Here is a 19,000-nt window from a genome sequence, read left to right as displayed (position 1 = left end):
ACCCTCTAACAAATGATAGGGTAGGGTAGGCGTTTTATCGTTTACAGATTTCTAAAGATTTTATCTCAATTCTCATTTCTTGTCGACGACAATTATTATCTTAAACGGAATGACCCGATGACAAGAGTTTAAGCGTGATGTGCTTTAATGTTTGTTAAGTTTTCACTAGAGAGCCTATACAATTTGTATGTAGGCTCTCTAGTTTTCACTATTCAATTCAGTGTTGACATTTGACACTTGACTCACAGTCTACAGACTATAAATTATAATATGAAAAGTAATTTTAAATCTAAAATCATAATATAATTTCATAAAGCTTGTGCATCACTGTCGAGAGAACAGGGTTCCACCTGATTTATAGAATGCTACTTTTTGACCAATCACATTCAACTACATGGAAACACTTGAGGTTTATGTTATCATTCGGTAATCGGTATTACTCCATGCATAGAACGTAATATACTTCATACGGTAAAATAGATTAGATAACAGTAATTATTAAATATTAGTTATTAATGTTACTTATGCGTGTTCGTTGTTTTGTTAATAATATTTAATCAAATAATTAATAATTATATTTGTGCTTTAGGAAATAAAAATAAAAACAATAACAATGAACACGAATTTTTGAATTTCTTACTTAATTTTTAGTTTTTGGAGATATAGTGTTGTTCTACGTTAATTTTAACAAACTCCAACAATGTATAATACGAATAACTGTGTACCAAATCGTAAGGATCAATACCATATTCTTTTACTTTTGCATAATAAATTAGGCGTTTAAAAATGTTTAGTTAATAATTTGTATTTAAATTATTATTATACACAGAAAACCATGGCCGTCAGCAGCCTACTCGTCGAGCACGGTATAAATTCAAAAAAAATAAACAAAATGGTAAGTTTTATAGAAAATAATACTATTTTCTACTAATGAAATAAATAAAAAATATTATGTATTTTTTTAAGTAGATAAACACCAAAGTAAAAAATAAAATATATGTAGTATTATTTTAATTTTGACTAACAATTTAGCGCCACTGTCTTTACTAAAAAATAATGCATTGCAATTTAATTGTGTGAGGTCAGTATAACTTGTATAACTTTCACTTTTCTCTAATCAATAGATTATCAATATATATATATATTTAAAATTTTGAATTATTGTTAAATATGTAAACATTTTTTCGTCAAGAAACCATCTCATGATGGCAGCGTTGGGCCTTTATGGCCTGTTAAGCTACTTGATGATGATGTAAAAATTATGTGATTATATTATCAGTATTTTTATATTTTGTTTTGTATTTTTTTTTCAGGTTCTATATTTTGGGTAGTTATACTTGGTATAGTATTATACTTATATACAACTGAAATGAAAGCATCTTCGAAAAAAGGAAAAACTGTTACAACAATGATAGATACAAAATGGAGTTTAACACCACTCGTTTTAGAAATGGCAGAGTACATGGCTGAAGATAGTCAACATTCTTTGTGGTCATTTGTTGATAATATATCAGATCTTCATCCAGTTTTAAAAGAACTTGGTAAATATTATTATTTTTGTAATAAATTATTATTTTACTAAGTGCATAATTAACTATTTATTTTGATACAGAAAATGATGAAATTAAATATCAGTCTGCTTTGTCTAATGCTGAATTACTATTATCAAAATCAAAGTTAAGACTACTTAAATTTTCTTTGTCAATGCATATTTATTCACCTCGTATTGAAATGTATGCACAAATGGCTGCAGATCGAGGTATAGAATGTTCTACCGCTGTAGATATTAATGGTCAACTTGTATGCTCATTAGAACAATTAAAAACAATTGTAAACCAAATAGAAGTTAGTATATATGATAATTGAATACAATTTAAGTAATGCATTAATAGTTAAAAAATATATTTATTGTCTAAGCTTTTTGTGCTGTCCTACCAAATTTGATAGTTTATTTTTTAAAAGTTTTATTTCAAACAACAATTTTTAATTTGCAGGCTGAGGGTTCGACATCAAATTCTGAAATATATCACATTGATCATCATTATCCTTCCTCTGGAAACAAGAACAATGTGGCAATTTTGTATGGTGAATTAGGTACTTCAGAATTTTCTCTCTTTCATAAAGTTTTAAAGGTATATGCCCAAAACGGTGTTATTGATTATATTTTTCGCCATTTTGTTAAGGTAAATAAGAGAAATAATTATAAACAATTATTTTTAAATGTTCTTATTAAATATTAATATTTTGTCTAGGACAAAAGTGAACAAAAAGTGCGGTTATCTGGTTATGGTGTAGAACTACATATGAAATCAACTGAGTACAAAGCTGAAGATGATAGTGTTGTTAAAGATAAAAATGGTATAAATATTAACGAATTGGAAGAAGATACTTCTGAAATTGAAGGTTTTGATATCAAGCGTCTTATGTAAGTATTTCAAAACCAAAAATAACTGGTTCCTAATGTTATTTTAATAAAAACTATTTACACTTTCAGTGAGCTGTATCCAGATAAGAAACAAGATTTATTGAAATTTAGGACACATTTGTCAGAAATGAGTGGCGAATTAGCACCTCTTAAAGCTTGGCAATTTCAAGAATTAAGTTTGCAAGCGGCACAAAGAATAATGAGTGGACCATCCCAAGATGCTATTCAGACTTTTATTCATATTGCTCAAAATTTTCCAACTCAAGTAAGACAAAATACAGACCAATGGTCTAGATCAATAATTACGAATTTGTAATGTTTGATAATAAAATTAATAAATTGACTGTTGTTTTTTTAGGCTAGATCATTAGCAAATGTTAAAGTTAGCAAAGAATTGAGAGATGAGATTACCAAAAATCAAGATAGTTTCTCAATGGGTTTAAATTTGCAACCCAGTGACACTGTGATGTTATTGAATGGCATGTACTTTGATGTTGATGTAACAGACATGTCAACTATTTTGGAATCTATTACTCAAGAATTACGAATAATGGAAGGACTATATTCTATAGGTATTTATGATAAAACATTCATTCAATGCATGCCTATTTATCAAACATTTCTTTTATTCAGGTATAAAAGACAAAAATGCAGTATCTTCCATGTTAGCTCTTGACGTAGGTAGTGTTAAAGGAAAATCATATGCAGTAGATATTAGAGATTCTGCTATTCAGTGGGTCAACGACTTGGAATCTGATGCTGCATATAAAAGATGGCCATCCTCATTGGATGATCTTCTCAGGCCTACATTTCCAGGCATGTTGCGAAGTATTCGACGTAACTTGTATAATCTTGTAATAGTTTGTGACCCGGCTTCAAAAAGTTCTTGGCCACTTTTAAAACTATCCGATTCATTTTTGGGACATCTCAGCCCTCTGAGAATAGGCATTGTATTCAGTGTTTCTTCGAAACCTGCAATTGGTTTAACAAGCGCTAGTGTAGCTTTATTAAATGCTTACAACTATATTGTTGAACAAACCTCAAAACCATCAGTTGCATTTAGTTTCATAACAAATGTTTACTCGTCAATTAGTGAGGACAGAGATGTTATTGTGTCAGATGTTTTAACCGAATTTAAAAAAGTATATCCCAAAGCTGTTGTTGATGATGTTTTTGGAGAAGGAACTGATTATGATACAGCTCGTATGCTCTCAAAAGAATATATTGCAAGGATAGGATTTAGAAAATTGCCTCAAGTATTATTAAATGGTGTTCCACTTCAGGAGAAATCTCTAGTTGAAGAAGACTTTGAAGAAGCAGTTTTGGTTGAGTTAGTGGCTCAAACTCAGATTTTACAGAAAGCCGTTTATAAAAGAGAATTAACTGATGCAGATAGTGTCACTGATTGGTTAATGTCTCAACCTAATGTGATGCCCAGGTAAATAATTAATTTTTAATTAAAGAAAGTAGTTAGTAAGCATAAACTCAGACCTGGACGTTTATTATTTACACAACAAATAATAAATAAAAAATAACTATTTGAAAATAGTGAGTTATTTTTAATACAATTTTATTTATTGATTTTTAATAATAATATATTTTTTTATATTAAAAAAGTCTTAAATAACGCACAGGTTTGTGTAAAACTAGGGTGTTAATTTTTATTTTAGGGTATATTATTAATTCCTATTCAAAATTAGTGTTTTTGTGTTCACATTTTAGGTTGAACTCCCGTGTTCTAAACCCAGATTCTAGTAAAACTTTGCAATTAGCGGGCACTCATGGTTTAATATCTAATTTGATTTCCTATATAAGTTTTACTAAAAACTCTGTTACTAATTCAATTACCCACTGGATTGTTGGAGACTTTTCTAGCATTTCTACTTTTAAATTGATCACAACAGTCTATGAACACTTAGTGAGTATACTTATTATTTATTATAGATTATAAATACAAATCTTATTAGTTCACTTTTGTAATATTATTTTAATTAAAATTGTTTCTTAAAATACTTTTGTAGAAATCTGGTTCGGAATCTCGTATTGGTATTATTCCCAATCCATCAAGTGATGATGAACATATTATAAAAATTAATAAAATTATTTTTGAGTCATTTAAGAATAAGGATAAATTGCACATTTTAATTAAACACTTGACAAATGCCATTGTATCCAATAAAGACCATGTAGAGGTTCTTAACTCATTACCAGTAAGTTAATTGTATATACATTATAAATGTAAACTACTGTATGTGCATGTAAAATCATACTTAAAAATTAATTTTCTCTTACTTATATATTATATTATTTATTATGATATAGTCCAACTAAATAAAATATAAAAGTTAATTATCATATTACATTTTTATTTTAACCATGTGTAATATAATGTATAATGTATAGTACTTACTTGTTTCTGGTTAATTTGTGTAGGATGAATTGCAATTTGATATATCAAATTCAGATTTAGCTATTTATAATAGTTATGCTGTTAATGCATTAAAGTTTGAAAGAGGACAGAGTGGTGTTATTACGAATGGACGTATTCTTGGACCTTTTGATAACGATGAAGAATTTCTCACTGACGATTTTTCTTTACTAGAACAACACACTCTTAAGAGCAGCATTAACAGAATTTTGGATATACTTAAAGAATCTGGTAAATGTTTTGTTGTTAGAAAATAAGATATCCTATCATGCACATTTCATATCTATATTTTGTGTGCTATATTTACAGATGTTGCTGATGTGACAAGTGATATGTTAATGAAAGCTAGTGCTTTAATTAGCAGTCGCCCACAAACGAAAAATAGACATAAAATACCTGAAGTGTCATCTAAACATAGGTAACACTAATATAAATGAAAATAATGAAGTTTTATTATCCTATTTTTTCATTTACAGTGTGATTAAAATGCCTGCTAAAAACGAAAATGAACCTGTGTTTGAAATTAATGTTATTGTTGATCCTGTATCTAGAGGGGCACAAAAGATTGGTTCTATTATTTCTGTTTTGTCTGAAGTACTCAATACGAATATAAATATATATTTAAATTGTGTTGATAAAAATAGTGATATGCCTTTAAAAAGGTAAGCTTTATTTTGTTTATACTTCATTTTTATTTTATTTTTTGTTAACTTAATAAATGTTTTTTTTTTAGCTTTTACCGTTTTGTGCTCGAGCCTGATGTTGTTTTTGACAAATCAGGCCACTTGGCTCCTAACCCAATAGCAAAATTCACTAACATGCCCACTAGTCCTTTATTAACTCAAATTCTTCATGTTCCTGATAATTGGTTAGTAGAATCTGTTGCATCGCCTTATGATCTTGATAACATCCGCCTTGAAGATGTCGAAATGGGAGTTTATAGGTAAGGAATGCTCAACTATTGAAAGAAAGATTAAAAATAATTTTTTTTTATTAAACTTCGTCGAGGTAATTAATTTTACAGTGTTTTTTCTTCTTTTGTTATATAAATTTAGCCGTTATGAATTAGAATATCTTCTTCTTGAGGGCCATTGTTATGATGCGGTTAATATGAATCCTCCCCGAGGACTTCAAATGACTTTAGGTACTAAGACCAATCCTGTTATGGTTGATACAATAGTGATGGCCAATTTGGGATATTTTCAAATGAAAGCAAATCCTGGAGCTTGGACATTAAGACTCCGTCAAGGATTGTCGGCCGATATTTATGACATTGTTTCTCATGAAGGGTCTGAACAGACACCCAACAGTACAGATATTAAAGTGTTGATAAGTTCATTCCGTTCTCATATATTAAAAGTAAAAGTTGCAAAAAAAGCTGGCAAACAGAGTTTGAGTGTATTGGATGATGACAATGATGAAAACAAAGGTCTATGGAATTCTATAACCAGGTAAGTGTACTTTAACAAAACAAACTATGAAAACTATGTACTAACAAACAAATCTTTTATTTTATAGTTCTTTTAGTTCAGGTTCTGCTGATAAATCAGCTGATGAAATAATTAACATATTCTCCGTTGCATCAGGCCATCTATACGAACGTTTTCTTAGGATAATGATGTTGAGTGTATTAAAGCACACTAAATCACCAGTTAAATTTTGGTTCCTAAAAAACTATTTGTCCCCCACTTTCAAAGTATGTTATAATTTTTTTCAGTAAGCATTTGAAAAATTGTATTAATTTTGAAATATTTTATGCATAGGACTTCCTTCCCGTGATGGCAAGTGAATACAAATTCCAATACGAGTTGGTTGAGTACAAGTGGCCCCGCTGGCTACACCAACAAACTGAAAAACAAAGAACTATTTGGGGTTATAAAATATTATTTTTGGATGTTCTTTTCCCACTGGATGTGAAAAAAATTATATTTGTCGATGCTGACCAAGTGGTTAGAGCAGATATGAAAGAACTAGTCAATTTAGATTTAGGAGGTGCTCCATATGCGTATACACCATTTTGTGAGAGTCGAAAAGAAATGGACGGATTTAGGTAAGTTTAAGTAAACATCGCCTAGTATACACTTACATTTTATGTTTATAAAATTGTAAATATCCGATTTGCGAAACAGCTTCAATGTATCAACCTTGTTTATGATAGATTTTGGAAACAAGGGTACTGGAAAACACATCTACAAGGCCGTCGTTACCACATAAGTGCTTTGTACGTTGTAGATTTGAAACGCTTCAGAAAAGTTGCTGCAGGAGATCGACTGAGAGGCCAATATCAAGCTCTTAGTCAAGATCCAAATAGTTTATCAAATTTGGATCAGGTAATATTTAATTTGATTTTCAAACATTTGTATCTGTGGTGAAAATAGTGTATAATAAAATGTACTTAAACATTAATTTGTGAATTGTAGGATTTGCCAAACAATATGATTCATCAAGTATCTATTAAGAGTTTACCACAAGAATGGTTGTGGTGTGAAACGTGGTGTGATGAGGCATCAAAAAAATCAGCTAAAACCATTGATCTTGTAAGTCACTAATACCAAACGTATATAGAAATAAAAAAAATTAGAAACTAGATTTGTGTGAATGGTTATCAGTATCTATAATGCAACGTTTATCTTTTTTTATAGTGTAATAACCCATTGACCAAAGAAGCCAAACTGACAGCAGCCATGAGAATTGTTAGCGAGTGGAAAGATTATGATAATGAAATCAAGAGATTACAAATAAAACAAAGTGAACATGAAGATGAGATTATTAAAGAAGAAGTTCAGTCAATTGGTAATATATAAAAATTTATAAATTTTTCTTTTGTTTGAATATAATAATTTAGTTTGCATTTTATATTAAGTTAGTAGTGTTTAGTAATAAGTTTCTACAAATGGAAACTAGAAATTAAATTTTACTTTATACTAAAGTATTTTGGCTTAAAGTAATGCATCATTGCATATAAATTCTCTACCAGAGCTTTGCTGATAAACAAATAGTTCTAAGGTTAAACAGATACCATGTATTAATGTGTGTAGACTGTAGAAACAATGTAGAATTAATATATTCTTAAATCTTTATTGACTAATTTTATTATTATTTTTGTGCTTTTATTTGTATTAGTGTAGAATACTAACAAGCAATTTGCCATTTTATTTTCAGAACTCGAAAAGCATACAGAGCTGTAATACATATTGTAATAATAAAATTTGAAAATTGTGAAGTGCAAACGATCTCTTTGTCAGTTGCGTATGGTAACATACCTAAATTATTTCCAACATCATTTATATTATACTTTATTTTTGTCACCAGTGTTTTTTTACCACATAGTTTTTGTTAAAAGTATATGGTATAATATAAATAAATGCTAAAATAAGTGAATTTTAATATTTTTATTGTTCAATTAAAACATTTATTTTTAATTGTCTTATCCAATATGTTATATACATATAAATACATATATAGCTCACAATATTTCAGAATTTATCAGTTACAAATGTGATGATTGACCAGATTCTTACAACTTTGACATTTAACATAACAACACCAGTGGTATTTGCATTGGCATCGTTCTGTGTGTTCAATAATTTGTGTTGTATATCCACGACCACAGCACATTGAAAAACAATTTTCATAGCCAATTGCTGTTGCGTTACATTTTCTAAATAATTATTTATTTTTAAAAAAAAAACTTTTTTTATAAGTTAAGTTTATATATTCTACCTGCCAAATGTTCCAAAACTTCCTCTTTTTAAATCATAATCACAATAATCTGAAGAATCTGAGACATACACTAATGAATTGTCCACATTTTCTGGCAAACCTAATCGAGTGACTTGAGCCATGCTGACTTGAACTGTCATCTTGTTGTAATGTTTCAGTAACTTGAGACCCACTTCGATGAACTTGTTTGGCAAACCTCTCCAACATGTCTTCACATTACACGACCCTGACATTCCGTGACACTTACAATGGGTCGTCACACTTGACATAACCATCTAAATAAAACCACTTGAAAATACAAACTATACTGTAAGTTGCTTTTGTCACTCACTTTTCTGCCTATTTTATAATTATGTTCGTTGATTATATTTAAAGCTTTTTGCTCGCGTAGAACCATATCGTCGTTGGCGTTTAATGATAAATCAGTATCACTATAAGTGTTGTTTGACTTCTTAATGAACATATCGTCGCTTTTAGTGAATTGTCTGGCAAATTTCAAACCCCACCGAATATTATCATCACAACCCCTCCACTTAAATGTTCCATCAGTGGCTTCCGGATGCGTACCGCACCCACAATTTGATATTTTACCCATTGCACAATCTCTAGTTATTGTGTAAGTCATTGCTGCCGCACTCAATGCGTACACAAATGACTGTTCCTTAGTACCTGAAAAATAAAAAAAATGTATATATTTTAAAAACAATAATAAATGTACACGTTTTTTTTTTTTAATCAATGTGAGTTTTTTTCATTCAATTCTTGATATTTATCTAGTAGGGACAATAATTATGCAAAACTATCCACGTTTTGTTAGAGAAAAAAATGTTGTATCTCTGTATGCTAATTACCATAAAGATTTAATAGATGTATTGATTTTTTTTTTTCAATAAATGATGCCTACCAGGGGGAAGTAATGTAAATACTCTCCCCCATGGTGTGGTGGAAAAAAAATTACCATAAAGCAGTAAATAAGAGGAAAGACAACGACTGTCAAGATGTTCAACTTTTCATAATTTCTAAGAATATAAACTAATGAAAAAAAAATAATTCATCAGTTATGTTATGCTTAGGTATGTGAAGGTATAACTATTCAAAATTCCTAATATTTAATATTTATTTAAAATATAAGGAAAACCAGTTTTCCAACCTTTAACTAGCTCTGGTGTTAATCTTGGTGCAGCTCGTACGGATGAACAGTTCCATCGTCTGTTCTGTAATACTGCCTGACAAACGACAACCGTCAATGTTGCTGCTTGGGATATGTGTTGCATGACAGGGCGCCATGTTTTGCAAATGCGAGTTTGACGTGAATCCAGACCGTAGTTCCTACGTAAAGTTCGACAAACGCTTGCGTTATCCCAGTTCATTCTATTCGCCCTACGCATACCCCTGTAATATATTTTAAATAATCAGTATCAAAACCAGTACCTAAACCATGCAGTAGCATAGCTAGAAATAGGTCAAGCTGGAGTTCTAAAATAATACATATTTATATATTGTTATGTGTACTTCCTCTTTGGAGAAGGCAGTAGTGAAGTAAAAAAAGCCTAGTGGGATGGTTTGAAAGCCCAAAACTACCCATAGCTAGTGCCTATGATGATATGCAACAATGACAATTATATAAATAACTATAAAAATGTAAATTAGTTGAATGTTGACAAACATTTTTGGGATTTTTTAGGTGTTCTGAGAAATTAGTTCATAAGACTTAATTTCAGGCTAATAACCTATGTTGTTGAAGCCTTAATAAAAAAAAAAGACGCTCGCTCGTATAGTAGGCTTTCTTAAGTTGATATATAAGTCTCCTTGGAAATTGGATGAGGTTTATTTTCGATTAAAATAGTTTTATTATATGCTAACCGCCAACGCATTAAGAAGTAAATTCAGTATAACAGGAAATCATCATAATATTACAGCATCTAAGGGTATACGGTATGGTAGAGACTAGAGAGTCTTGATAAAGACTATCATTATTATTCTTAAATCTTATACACACATAATACATAATTAAAAGCCAGCTCTCTGTGAAGGTAACCAAGTAAAAAAATTGTTTTTATGAACAATTATTATTATTTTTATGATTAATTTGTTATAAGTAAAACATTAATGCGCGCTTCAGGTAATTGCACGTCAGATACACCTGTAAGCTCTAAGCAAGTAGTCAGAATTAACATAATATAGAATTATAATATTTCTTTAAGACCTCGAAATGGGAATTATATCCTAGGTTTCTTATTCTTATACATTATACAAGATTAAATAAAAATAACTTATGCCGGATTGCACAAAATATTTTTACATATTTATTAGATTTAATAAAATGTAATGGACCAATCATACATAGACTACCTATTTTTAAGAAAATGTTATAGCCTCACTCTAGATCTACATTTCAGAGTTTAGATTAATTTTCAGACTTTTGAGAAACGGGGTTTTTGATAGTTTTTGTTTTGTCAACGTAGGTAAGTTGTTAATATTATGTAAAGAATATTCTGCTGTGGCGAGGCGTACGGTTTTAGGTCAGGGAGAAGTTGAAAAAAAATGGCGCTAGGCTCCTTGATAGGGGAGCTGCACCCACCCAGACCCTATTTTATTTTATCTATATTGTAAAAATATATCTTCAAAAACTTGAAACAAAATTGACATAATATATTATAAAAGGTAAAAACTTTTTCAAACTAATTAAAAAAATGTAATTATACAAAATAAAAAAATATTTTAATTGTTTTTCCGTCTGCAGTCGTTAAATTTTAATATGAATTTTGGTCTTTATTTTCTTTCGTACGAGTCATTTTGAATGCTACTTTTAAAATCGTAATTATGCTCAATATTATTTACATTCATATATAATTTATTTGTGGTAAGACTTTAAAGCATTTTCTATGGTGTAATATGCCGCTTTAATGTAAGGATACACATTGTTATGTAGCCGGTTGGTCGCCGCAATCGTTGTCTTAAAGTAAAAAGGATCACAAAATAATTTTGCCGCGTTTTAACGGCCGGCCACAAATTATAGCGGCGGCGTTAAGGTTTTTCAAGTTAAGGTTTTTATCTACCGCGTGTTCGCTACGGTTTTATTACCTCGATGAGTTTTTACAGCCTCCGCAACACAATTTTTTTTTTTTTTTTAATTTCGTTTTGGGTCGCTGCTGTCGCCTTGCCGTGCGCCGATAACAATGTTTGCAAGAGTCTGGATTTATTCCATGAAAACCCATGTCTGCAAGGGAGTCGAGCTATAAAATCTAAACGATCATCGTCGACCGCTCAACAACAACTGCACAAACGAGAAACAGATTTTTTTTGCAATATCATTTGACGCCACTAACATTAGCCACGCCAATGGCTAGTGCACAAACAATCCACATGCTAAGTCGGTAGACATCGTCTCCGATGCCGAAGCACCACTGATATTCTGTACAAATTTGAACTTAATTCGACTAATTGTAAGTTATAGCGCGCCATAATTTTAAGTTGAAAAATATGTACATTTTTCGGGTGTTTTTTTCGATTTTGAAAAGGAAGGTGTTAGGTGTGAAGTTTTTAAATTGTTGCAACAATAAAATACTTTTCAGATCAGTTTTCTGATGACTGATATATGAGGCGCTCAGATGCCGAACCGATTAATTCCATAAAATTTAATTTTCCTGGACATGCAAATAATCTGTACATCCAGTTCAAATAATCTGTATATTTAATACTCGTACTTTTTTATCAAAGTATTGCAATTATTGTTAACCTACAAAATTTGCCAAATTTATTCATAATATGGGTTTAATTTGTTTCTAGATACAATTATAATATTACATTAAGAAAAAAAAGAATTATCACTATTTTAAATGTATAGTATAAATTATAGATGACATATTGTCGATGTTTATATAATATTTAGGAAAAACCTGAATTAAATGTCAATAGTTAATTGATTTGATATTTATTGGTCGTGATCACTTTATTAGCCAAGTCAAATCATATAATATAAAGGATACGAGTTTGTTTTGGTAATAATATACATATACTACTAGTTGAGTGACAAATCGTAATAATATGGGTATCTAATCGAGTAAAACATAAGTGGAAATAGCGGTCCTCAAGTAGAATAATAAATTATTATGTGTAATTCCTACCACTTAGGTATAGACCAACATATGTATATAAATATATATATAATATATAAAATATATACATAAATACCTAAGTTAAAATATGTTAAAGACAATATTGTTTTGTAACGTTTTTTTTAGTTGTGGTTTCCTACCTACTTGTAATAAAATATGTAAATCATTAACTTTTTATTTTTAAATAAATTTACAATCTGTACATACACAATAGGCAAATATGCTAACAAAGAAAATAAATGACAGGGAGACTATTAGTGGGGAAGCTATCTAGTGATAGGACTCTTATGACAGGTTTCGGCTAGAAATCAAACAGTAGCATTGCAATTTAGAAGATCACGACACCAACGTCTTTTAAGACGGCGAGGGGGGTTGTCCAGAATAGTGGCTGTGTGCTGGCTCGCTATTAATGGATTCGAGTGGAGAAGTAATCTTGAGTGGAATTTTTTATAATGAGTCTTAACTAAACTTTCAACTGAGTCTGATTCTGATTTACACTTGTAGCACCGGGAAGTTGGGAAGCTAATAGCACTATCCCACCATGCCGATTGTACATACTTGGGTACCTACTTTCTAACTATTGGGGTCCCAGGAAAATAAGGGGTAGGTACTACTTCCTATTATCTCCCCACCTGGAGTCATATAATCTACCCACTGCTCCTTATCATATTAATTAATAAATGTTTCAGTTGCAACGTTTGGACACTGAAGAAAGCAGATTTTTTAAAAATTCAAGCAATTGAAATATGGGGTTTCCATAGGTTCTCGACATATCTTGGGTTGACAAAGTTACAAATGCAGAAGTTTTAATATGAACAAACACCATATAGCCTTGATAATTTCTAACCTTCGATAGAAGAGGAACATTAAGAAGAAGAAGACATTTCTAAACACTTAATGAATTTGGGCACTGTGTTTACCATTATACATTTTGATATTAAGAAAAAAAACATAGTGTACTTATATTACACTTGATTGAACGTAAAATTTGAAGTACTTTTATGTGTGATGGTGATTGCACGTTCAAAAATTATAATACTGCTATTTAATTGTCTCCTAAATTGACGACGAGCTTAAAATAAAATAACAAAATAATTAATACAAATCCAATATTTCACTATCTAGGGAAATATTTCAAACTTAATACACTAGGTATTAGACGGATTCGCTATCCGGGACGAGTCGTCATTCCGTCGCCGGAGAGGGGAATATCGGCTCATTTTCACCGGACAATAGCTTGCTCAGCAAACGAAGCGCCCGTGACCGAGTGGCGAGTGTCATAGTCATTATACCATTATATAATTCTATTTACCATACATTAAATCTAATGGAATACGAAGACAAATACTAATAAAATATTACATTTGAATTAGATTTTCTAATGGAATTAATTATTTATGTTTAAAACAAGTTCAGCTGAGTGGCAAGTAAAAACTTGCTGTAGGTACTATCCATTTTGACAGTTTGTTTTACGAAACAGGAATTTATAAAGTGAGATTAAATGCAATACTTAAAGATTAAATTATGCGTAGGTCCCCGAAACATTTATTTTAATTCATCCCACATAAAATAAATGGCAGATAAAATTAGTACCTAATGCATTATTTCTCACTGAATTTTTTAATATCTAATTGGTAATTGTGCCTCATATGTATATATAAAATATAAATTATAGTTTATAACTAATAACTATATGTAGATATAACTTTTAAAAACGAGTAACGTCATTTAAGCTATTAGTTTTACTCGATTGTCTTCTATGTGACTTAAACATTTTTAAAAACAAGCTTAGTATTTGTTTTAAATTATTTTTTTTATTTATAAGTAGACGCAGAAACAAAAGGAACCATGCTGTGGTCTCCTCAGTTTCTTCTTATTTTTTTTTTTAAATCAGGAATTCCCTTTATACTTAAGTTCACACAAAATATAACTAATGTATCAAAATTCAAGGTTTTTTTTAAATTAATGAATTAAAAAATAAATACTGTAATAATTAAAACAAAAAATACTTCAGTAATTTGCATTAGGTTAATGATGAAAATAATCGGTACTCCAGCCGGCGCAGGTTGAGCTCTACAGTCTATAGTGATTATTGTCTATACCTACTGATTGTTTTTTATTTCAAAGTTGAGATAATAATGGTTATTTTCATGTTTAAAATATTTTGAGACAATTTTTATAACTTATAGTTTTTTAAAAGTAAGTTTTTGAACCCAACTAAACGTGCATGCTTTATGCATGATCGATTATCAAAGGGAATTTATTATTCGATGTTAACGCCTATAAATTGCGTAGGTCGAAAAAATGCAACCGAACGTATTTTGTTCAATACATGCCTTGTCAGAATAATAATATTATCGAAAGAAACCATATATATGTATGGATTAATACCGCCGAAGTCCTTTGACACATGCGGTAACGAAGTGAGCAAAACTAAAGTATCCTTGGTGCACGTGCAACGTTTTCCGCCTATTGCACACGTCTTGTGCAAAATATCTTCATAATTGTTTTCGATAAGATAAAAACAAAATAGAGAATAAAAAAAAATTTAAATAGTCGCTAACACGTGTTAGTCAAAACTGGATGATATTTCTTCTATAGTATAATAAATCTATATAATATATAATCTCTTTATTATTAATCTCTATTATGTAAAAAATGTATTTTTCGCGCATTCAATTCGACAACATTATAAATTATAATTATGTGTGTATTTTGTTATAGCTACCTACGCAATAACCGAATTAATAAATTAATTTAACGTTACTGTAAACTTCTTTTTCAAGAATTAAGATATGGATTGCCTTCGATGATACCTGACATTTAATTTATTACTTGTGCTAAAATCCAAATGCCAAGGTTTTGTGGTAAAAAAAACATTGTTTTCAACATATGATTAAAAACCACAAGGGCTATTTATTATAGAAGGAATGATGGATTGAAATCAACCCCACTGGTGTAAATTAAGATTAGCTGTCGTGGCGGATGTGAAATGAGATTACTTTACGTCGAGATTTTTAATAGTTTTTGTAACTGAAAAAATGTATTTAACATAAAATGTTGTCTCTGATCTTTTTAAATTACTTATTAATGTTGGAAATTCCGCTCGATCGATGGAGAACATTAAACTTTATAGGATTCTTATCCGGTTACAGTAGATAAAAAACACAATAATATAATCTACCTGAAAATAATCTACCTATTTATTCAGTATTAGTATAATATTTCAGCCAACCTAGTTAGTATAATATAACTAAGTAGGTACTAAAATTATTAAAATAATTGCACTAAACTTAAATGGCTCCAAAAACTGTGTTGGGACTAAAATGCTCTAATAAGTGTTTATGGAAACATTAAAGTTTTGCGCAACCCAGCATTAGAGAAATAAACTCAGTTGGGATGAATAAGGTAACTTAATTATGCAATTGCAACTGCTAAATATTTTAAAGTAGCAATCAATAGTATTCAATTTAAATTTATATTGATATAAAAATGTTTTAAAGTTCAATATTTTAATAAAAAACAAAACAATTTTTATGTTACCACAACCTAATGAACTTTTACCTACTATTACTCCTACGGAATTCCTACTTGAAATGAACTTAGAGGAGTTTTCTTAATATTTCTATAAGTCTAATTTCAGAGTCCACGGGGTGGATTTACATTGTCCAAGTACAAAATTAATTTTGAAAAACAATTTTAGTTTGTTGATTTTAGATAGTTCTAAATTGATTTAATCTAAAATGACTACCTAGTTTCGTCTATGCGTCTAGGCCCTAGGGGGAAAAAATTAATTTTGTACAAACGAAATCGCAACCAGTTTTTTCTACATTCCTTGTTTATATTAATACATTACATAACGAGGCGATAACAAAAAATAAATTTAAATGTTTTCGTGATGCTTTTTTCGCGCATATATAAATAATACATAAATCGTATTAATGGCAAGATAAAAATTATGTACTTACAGCCACTGGATGTTGCTGGCCGGAATGATTACCGCGAACAAAACCAAAGAAATTGATTTCCAAGTCCACAATCTCATTGCAGTTAGCTCTTATGACGACTTGTCAAGAGCCCATAAAATAAACATCGGACGCATTTTGTTCACGTTTTGTTGCCGACTCGGGGTAAAACAATAATACCATTTCGCGTTGTTTTCGAAAAATAATTTATATACTAACGAAAGTCGTCGTTTGGCCGAACATTACACGAGCATTTTTCTCGACATTTTTTTTTTGCGGTTTCAACGGGTTACCTTGCCGAATAGACGCATTTCCAAAATAAACGGCAACAAAATTTCATCTACATCTCTACTACAGTGTTCAACAGTTTGTAACAATTTTAAACAAAATATATTGTTGATATTCCAAATGCAACCAACTAAAACGCACGCCGATCGAATAACACACTTTCAAAAATTATTGACACCAGAACTATAATAATGGGTTTTTATTTACTATGGTACATTGTCAAAATGCGGTTTATAAATTATAATACAGACCGGTTGTATGATTTGAGTTGTTTTTTTATAATACGAATCATCGACTGTAGTAATTTTTCTCACGGGGCTAAACGTGCTATATTTTTCAGAATCTGTAGACGCATTCCAGACTGCGAGGACTCGATACAGGCAATGACCAGGTTGTATCTTGTTACACGCACAACTGAGTAGTAACGCTAGACTGTAAATTATTGCTCTTATAGAGACTAGTTTTCCTTTATACATTTACGGACCCCAATCATTTTTGTTTCGGGGGTAACGCGAGCTTGTTTGTGCCATTATATTATTTAAATACAAATTTATGCGATTGGTCCAAAGTAAAATCGTCGTGCTGTAATTCATCAATGAATTATTTATTTCATCATTATTAAGTAAATATATATATATATAGTTGTATGTTTCTTATAGAGCCCATTATAAATTGTAAATCAAGAGCCCACGTCAATAAATTATTTTCGAACATGTATTATGTCGTAGGTTCCGCAGATGCAATGCATGTCGCATGAATAAACGGCCTTTCATTAACACCGAAGCAGATTGCAGCAACTGGTATAACTGTGGTAAAAAAAAATTGGTTCAATTTTTGTTTAACACGAGGAAGGTCATGTTAAACAGGTTTGGTTAATATTTTAACAATAAATTAGTAATTAATAGTTTTGCGATAAATTTTGCTAATTAGTTCCACCTATTGAGATAAACTAGGTACTCACAAGACTGTATCTAAAAAAACTTTTTATTTACCCTTCCAATGGTAATCGACTCAAATAAGAACTCTCTAAAATTCAGATCCCTACTCTTAGCTTAACTCTTAAGTATTTCATCGTGATATTTTTTGCATTTGATTAAAGTAGGAAATTTTAATTTTTTATATAACAAATTCTACTTGAAAACTAATAAACATTTTTATAATTAAAAAAAAAATATTTCTAAAGCTGAAATATGACTCTTCAGAATCACTCTTAATATTTCACGATACAATTTTTTTTACCAAAGTTACAGTAACTAAAACTACTGAAACTGATAAATTTATAACTTGCTAAAAATAAAATGTTATCTTGAAGTATAAAAAGATGGGTATTCAAGTGTCCTAGTATATTAATTGTAAGAACCATTTTTTCAAACAAAAAAATGTTGCTTAGTTTTCAAGCAAAACTTTTAAAAAAAAATTAAAATTTCCCATGTTAATCAAATGTAAAAAAAATAATGAATAAGATCTGCTTTTGAAGGAGCAGATTGTTGCCCGGGTCCCACGATCCGAGTGCACCTACCACCACAGTGGTTACACCACTGCTCCTTCATTGAACCTAGTCAAACTCAATTTATGTAGCTATTATTTGGTTTAAAATAATGAAAATACCATTATTAATAATGAACACTGTAGTGCTCTGGTAAAAAAAAACTACCAAAAATAAATCCTTACATTGTTTAATTACTATACTAATAAAATTACACAGTACCTACTCAATAGCTCAAGCTTTAACGCGAGGTCTTACGAAAAATTGCCCTTACTAAAAGCAAAGCTCCTAAAAAAGTTATATTCAATCCTACCAATCGCTGTTAAGTATTATTAAGTTTTCAAGTAATTGAAGTAGTGACTAGTGAGAACCAATTAAAAGAATCCATTTTTATAACATTTTGCAAGTCAAAATAAAAGTTGTACCTATTCAAATGTGTTCTTAATTCGTATGGATGGCGAATGATGGTCGTTAGTTTTTTTCAATATCTCCTTAAATGTTGAAGACAATTTTTAAAACAAGTAGGTTCAGTAGAAAAAGAGCGTTGACAACGAAATCTGTCAACGA

General features: G+C 30.1%; 2 protein-coding genes across 2 annotated transcripts; one reads left to right on the top strand and one right to left on the bottom strand.

The window, feature by feature from the left end:
* Window positions 1-502: 502 nt before the first annotated feature.
* On the top strand, window positions 503-8,234 carry LOC126841973 (UDP-glucose:glycoprotein glucosyltransferase). The gene is made up of 22 exons (XM_050578808.1): window positions 503-731; window positions 830-895; window positions 1,314-1,541; window positions 1,613-1,845; window positions 1,995-2,183; window positions 2,253-2,425; window positions 2,495-2,690; window positions 2,784-2,997; window positions 3,059-3,863; window positions 4,148-4,343; window positions 4,447-4,635; window positions 4,859-5,084; window positions 5,163-5,271; window positions 5,330-5,515; window positions 5,587-5,796; window positions 5,909-6,304; window positions 6,372-6,549; window positions 6,617-6,903; window positions 7,012-7,183; window positions 7,274-7,390; window positions 7,496-7,646; window positions 8,016-8,234. The coding sequence occupies exons 1-22, from the start codon at window positions 701-703 to the stop codon at window positions 8,039-8,041; spliced, it is 4,578 nt and encodes a 1,525-aa protein (XP_050434765.1). The 5' UTR covers window positions 503-700; the 3' UTR covers window positions 8,042-8,234.
* Window positions 8,235-8,283: 49 nt separating this feature from the next.
* Window positions 8,284-17,349, bottom strand: LOC126841979 (protein Wnt-11b-like). Its single transcript, XM_050578814.1, has 6 exons — window positions 17,199-17,349; window positions 16,663-17,130; window positions 9,727-9,968; window positions 8,908-9,245; window positions 8,577-8,851; window positions 8,284-8,514 (listed from the first exon to the last, which is right to left on the bottom strand). The coding sequence occupies exons 2-6, from the start codon at window positions 16,737-16,739 to the stop codon at window positions 8,340-8,342; spliced, it is 1,107 nt and encodes a 368-aa protein (XP_050434771.1). The 5' UTR covers window positions 16,740-17,130; window positions 17,199-17,349; the 3' UTR covers window positions 8,284-8,339.
* Window positions 17,350-19,000: the final 1,651 nt, after the last annotated feature.

The sequence above is a fragment of the Adelges cooleyi genome, unplaced genomic scaffold, assembly GCF_023614345.1.
Source record: "Adelges cooleyi isolate 19-005CV unplaced genomic scaffold, UGA_ACOO_1.1 ACOO_flye_CR_arks_rails_tigmint_CR_PRNA_41, whole genome shotgun sequence".
NCBI classification, from domain to species: domain Eukaryota; kingdom Metazoa; phylum Arthropoda; class Insecta; order Hemiptera; family Adelgidae; genus Adelges; species Adelges cooleyi.
This window is presented reverse-complemented; position numbering and strand designations above follow the sequence as displayed.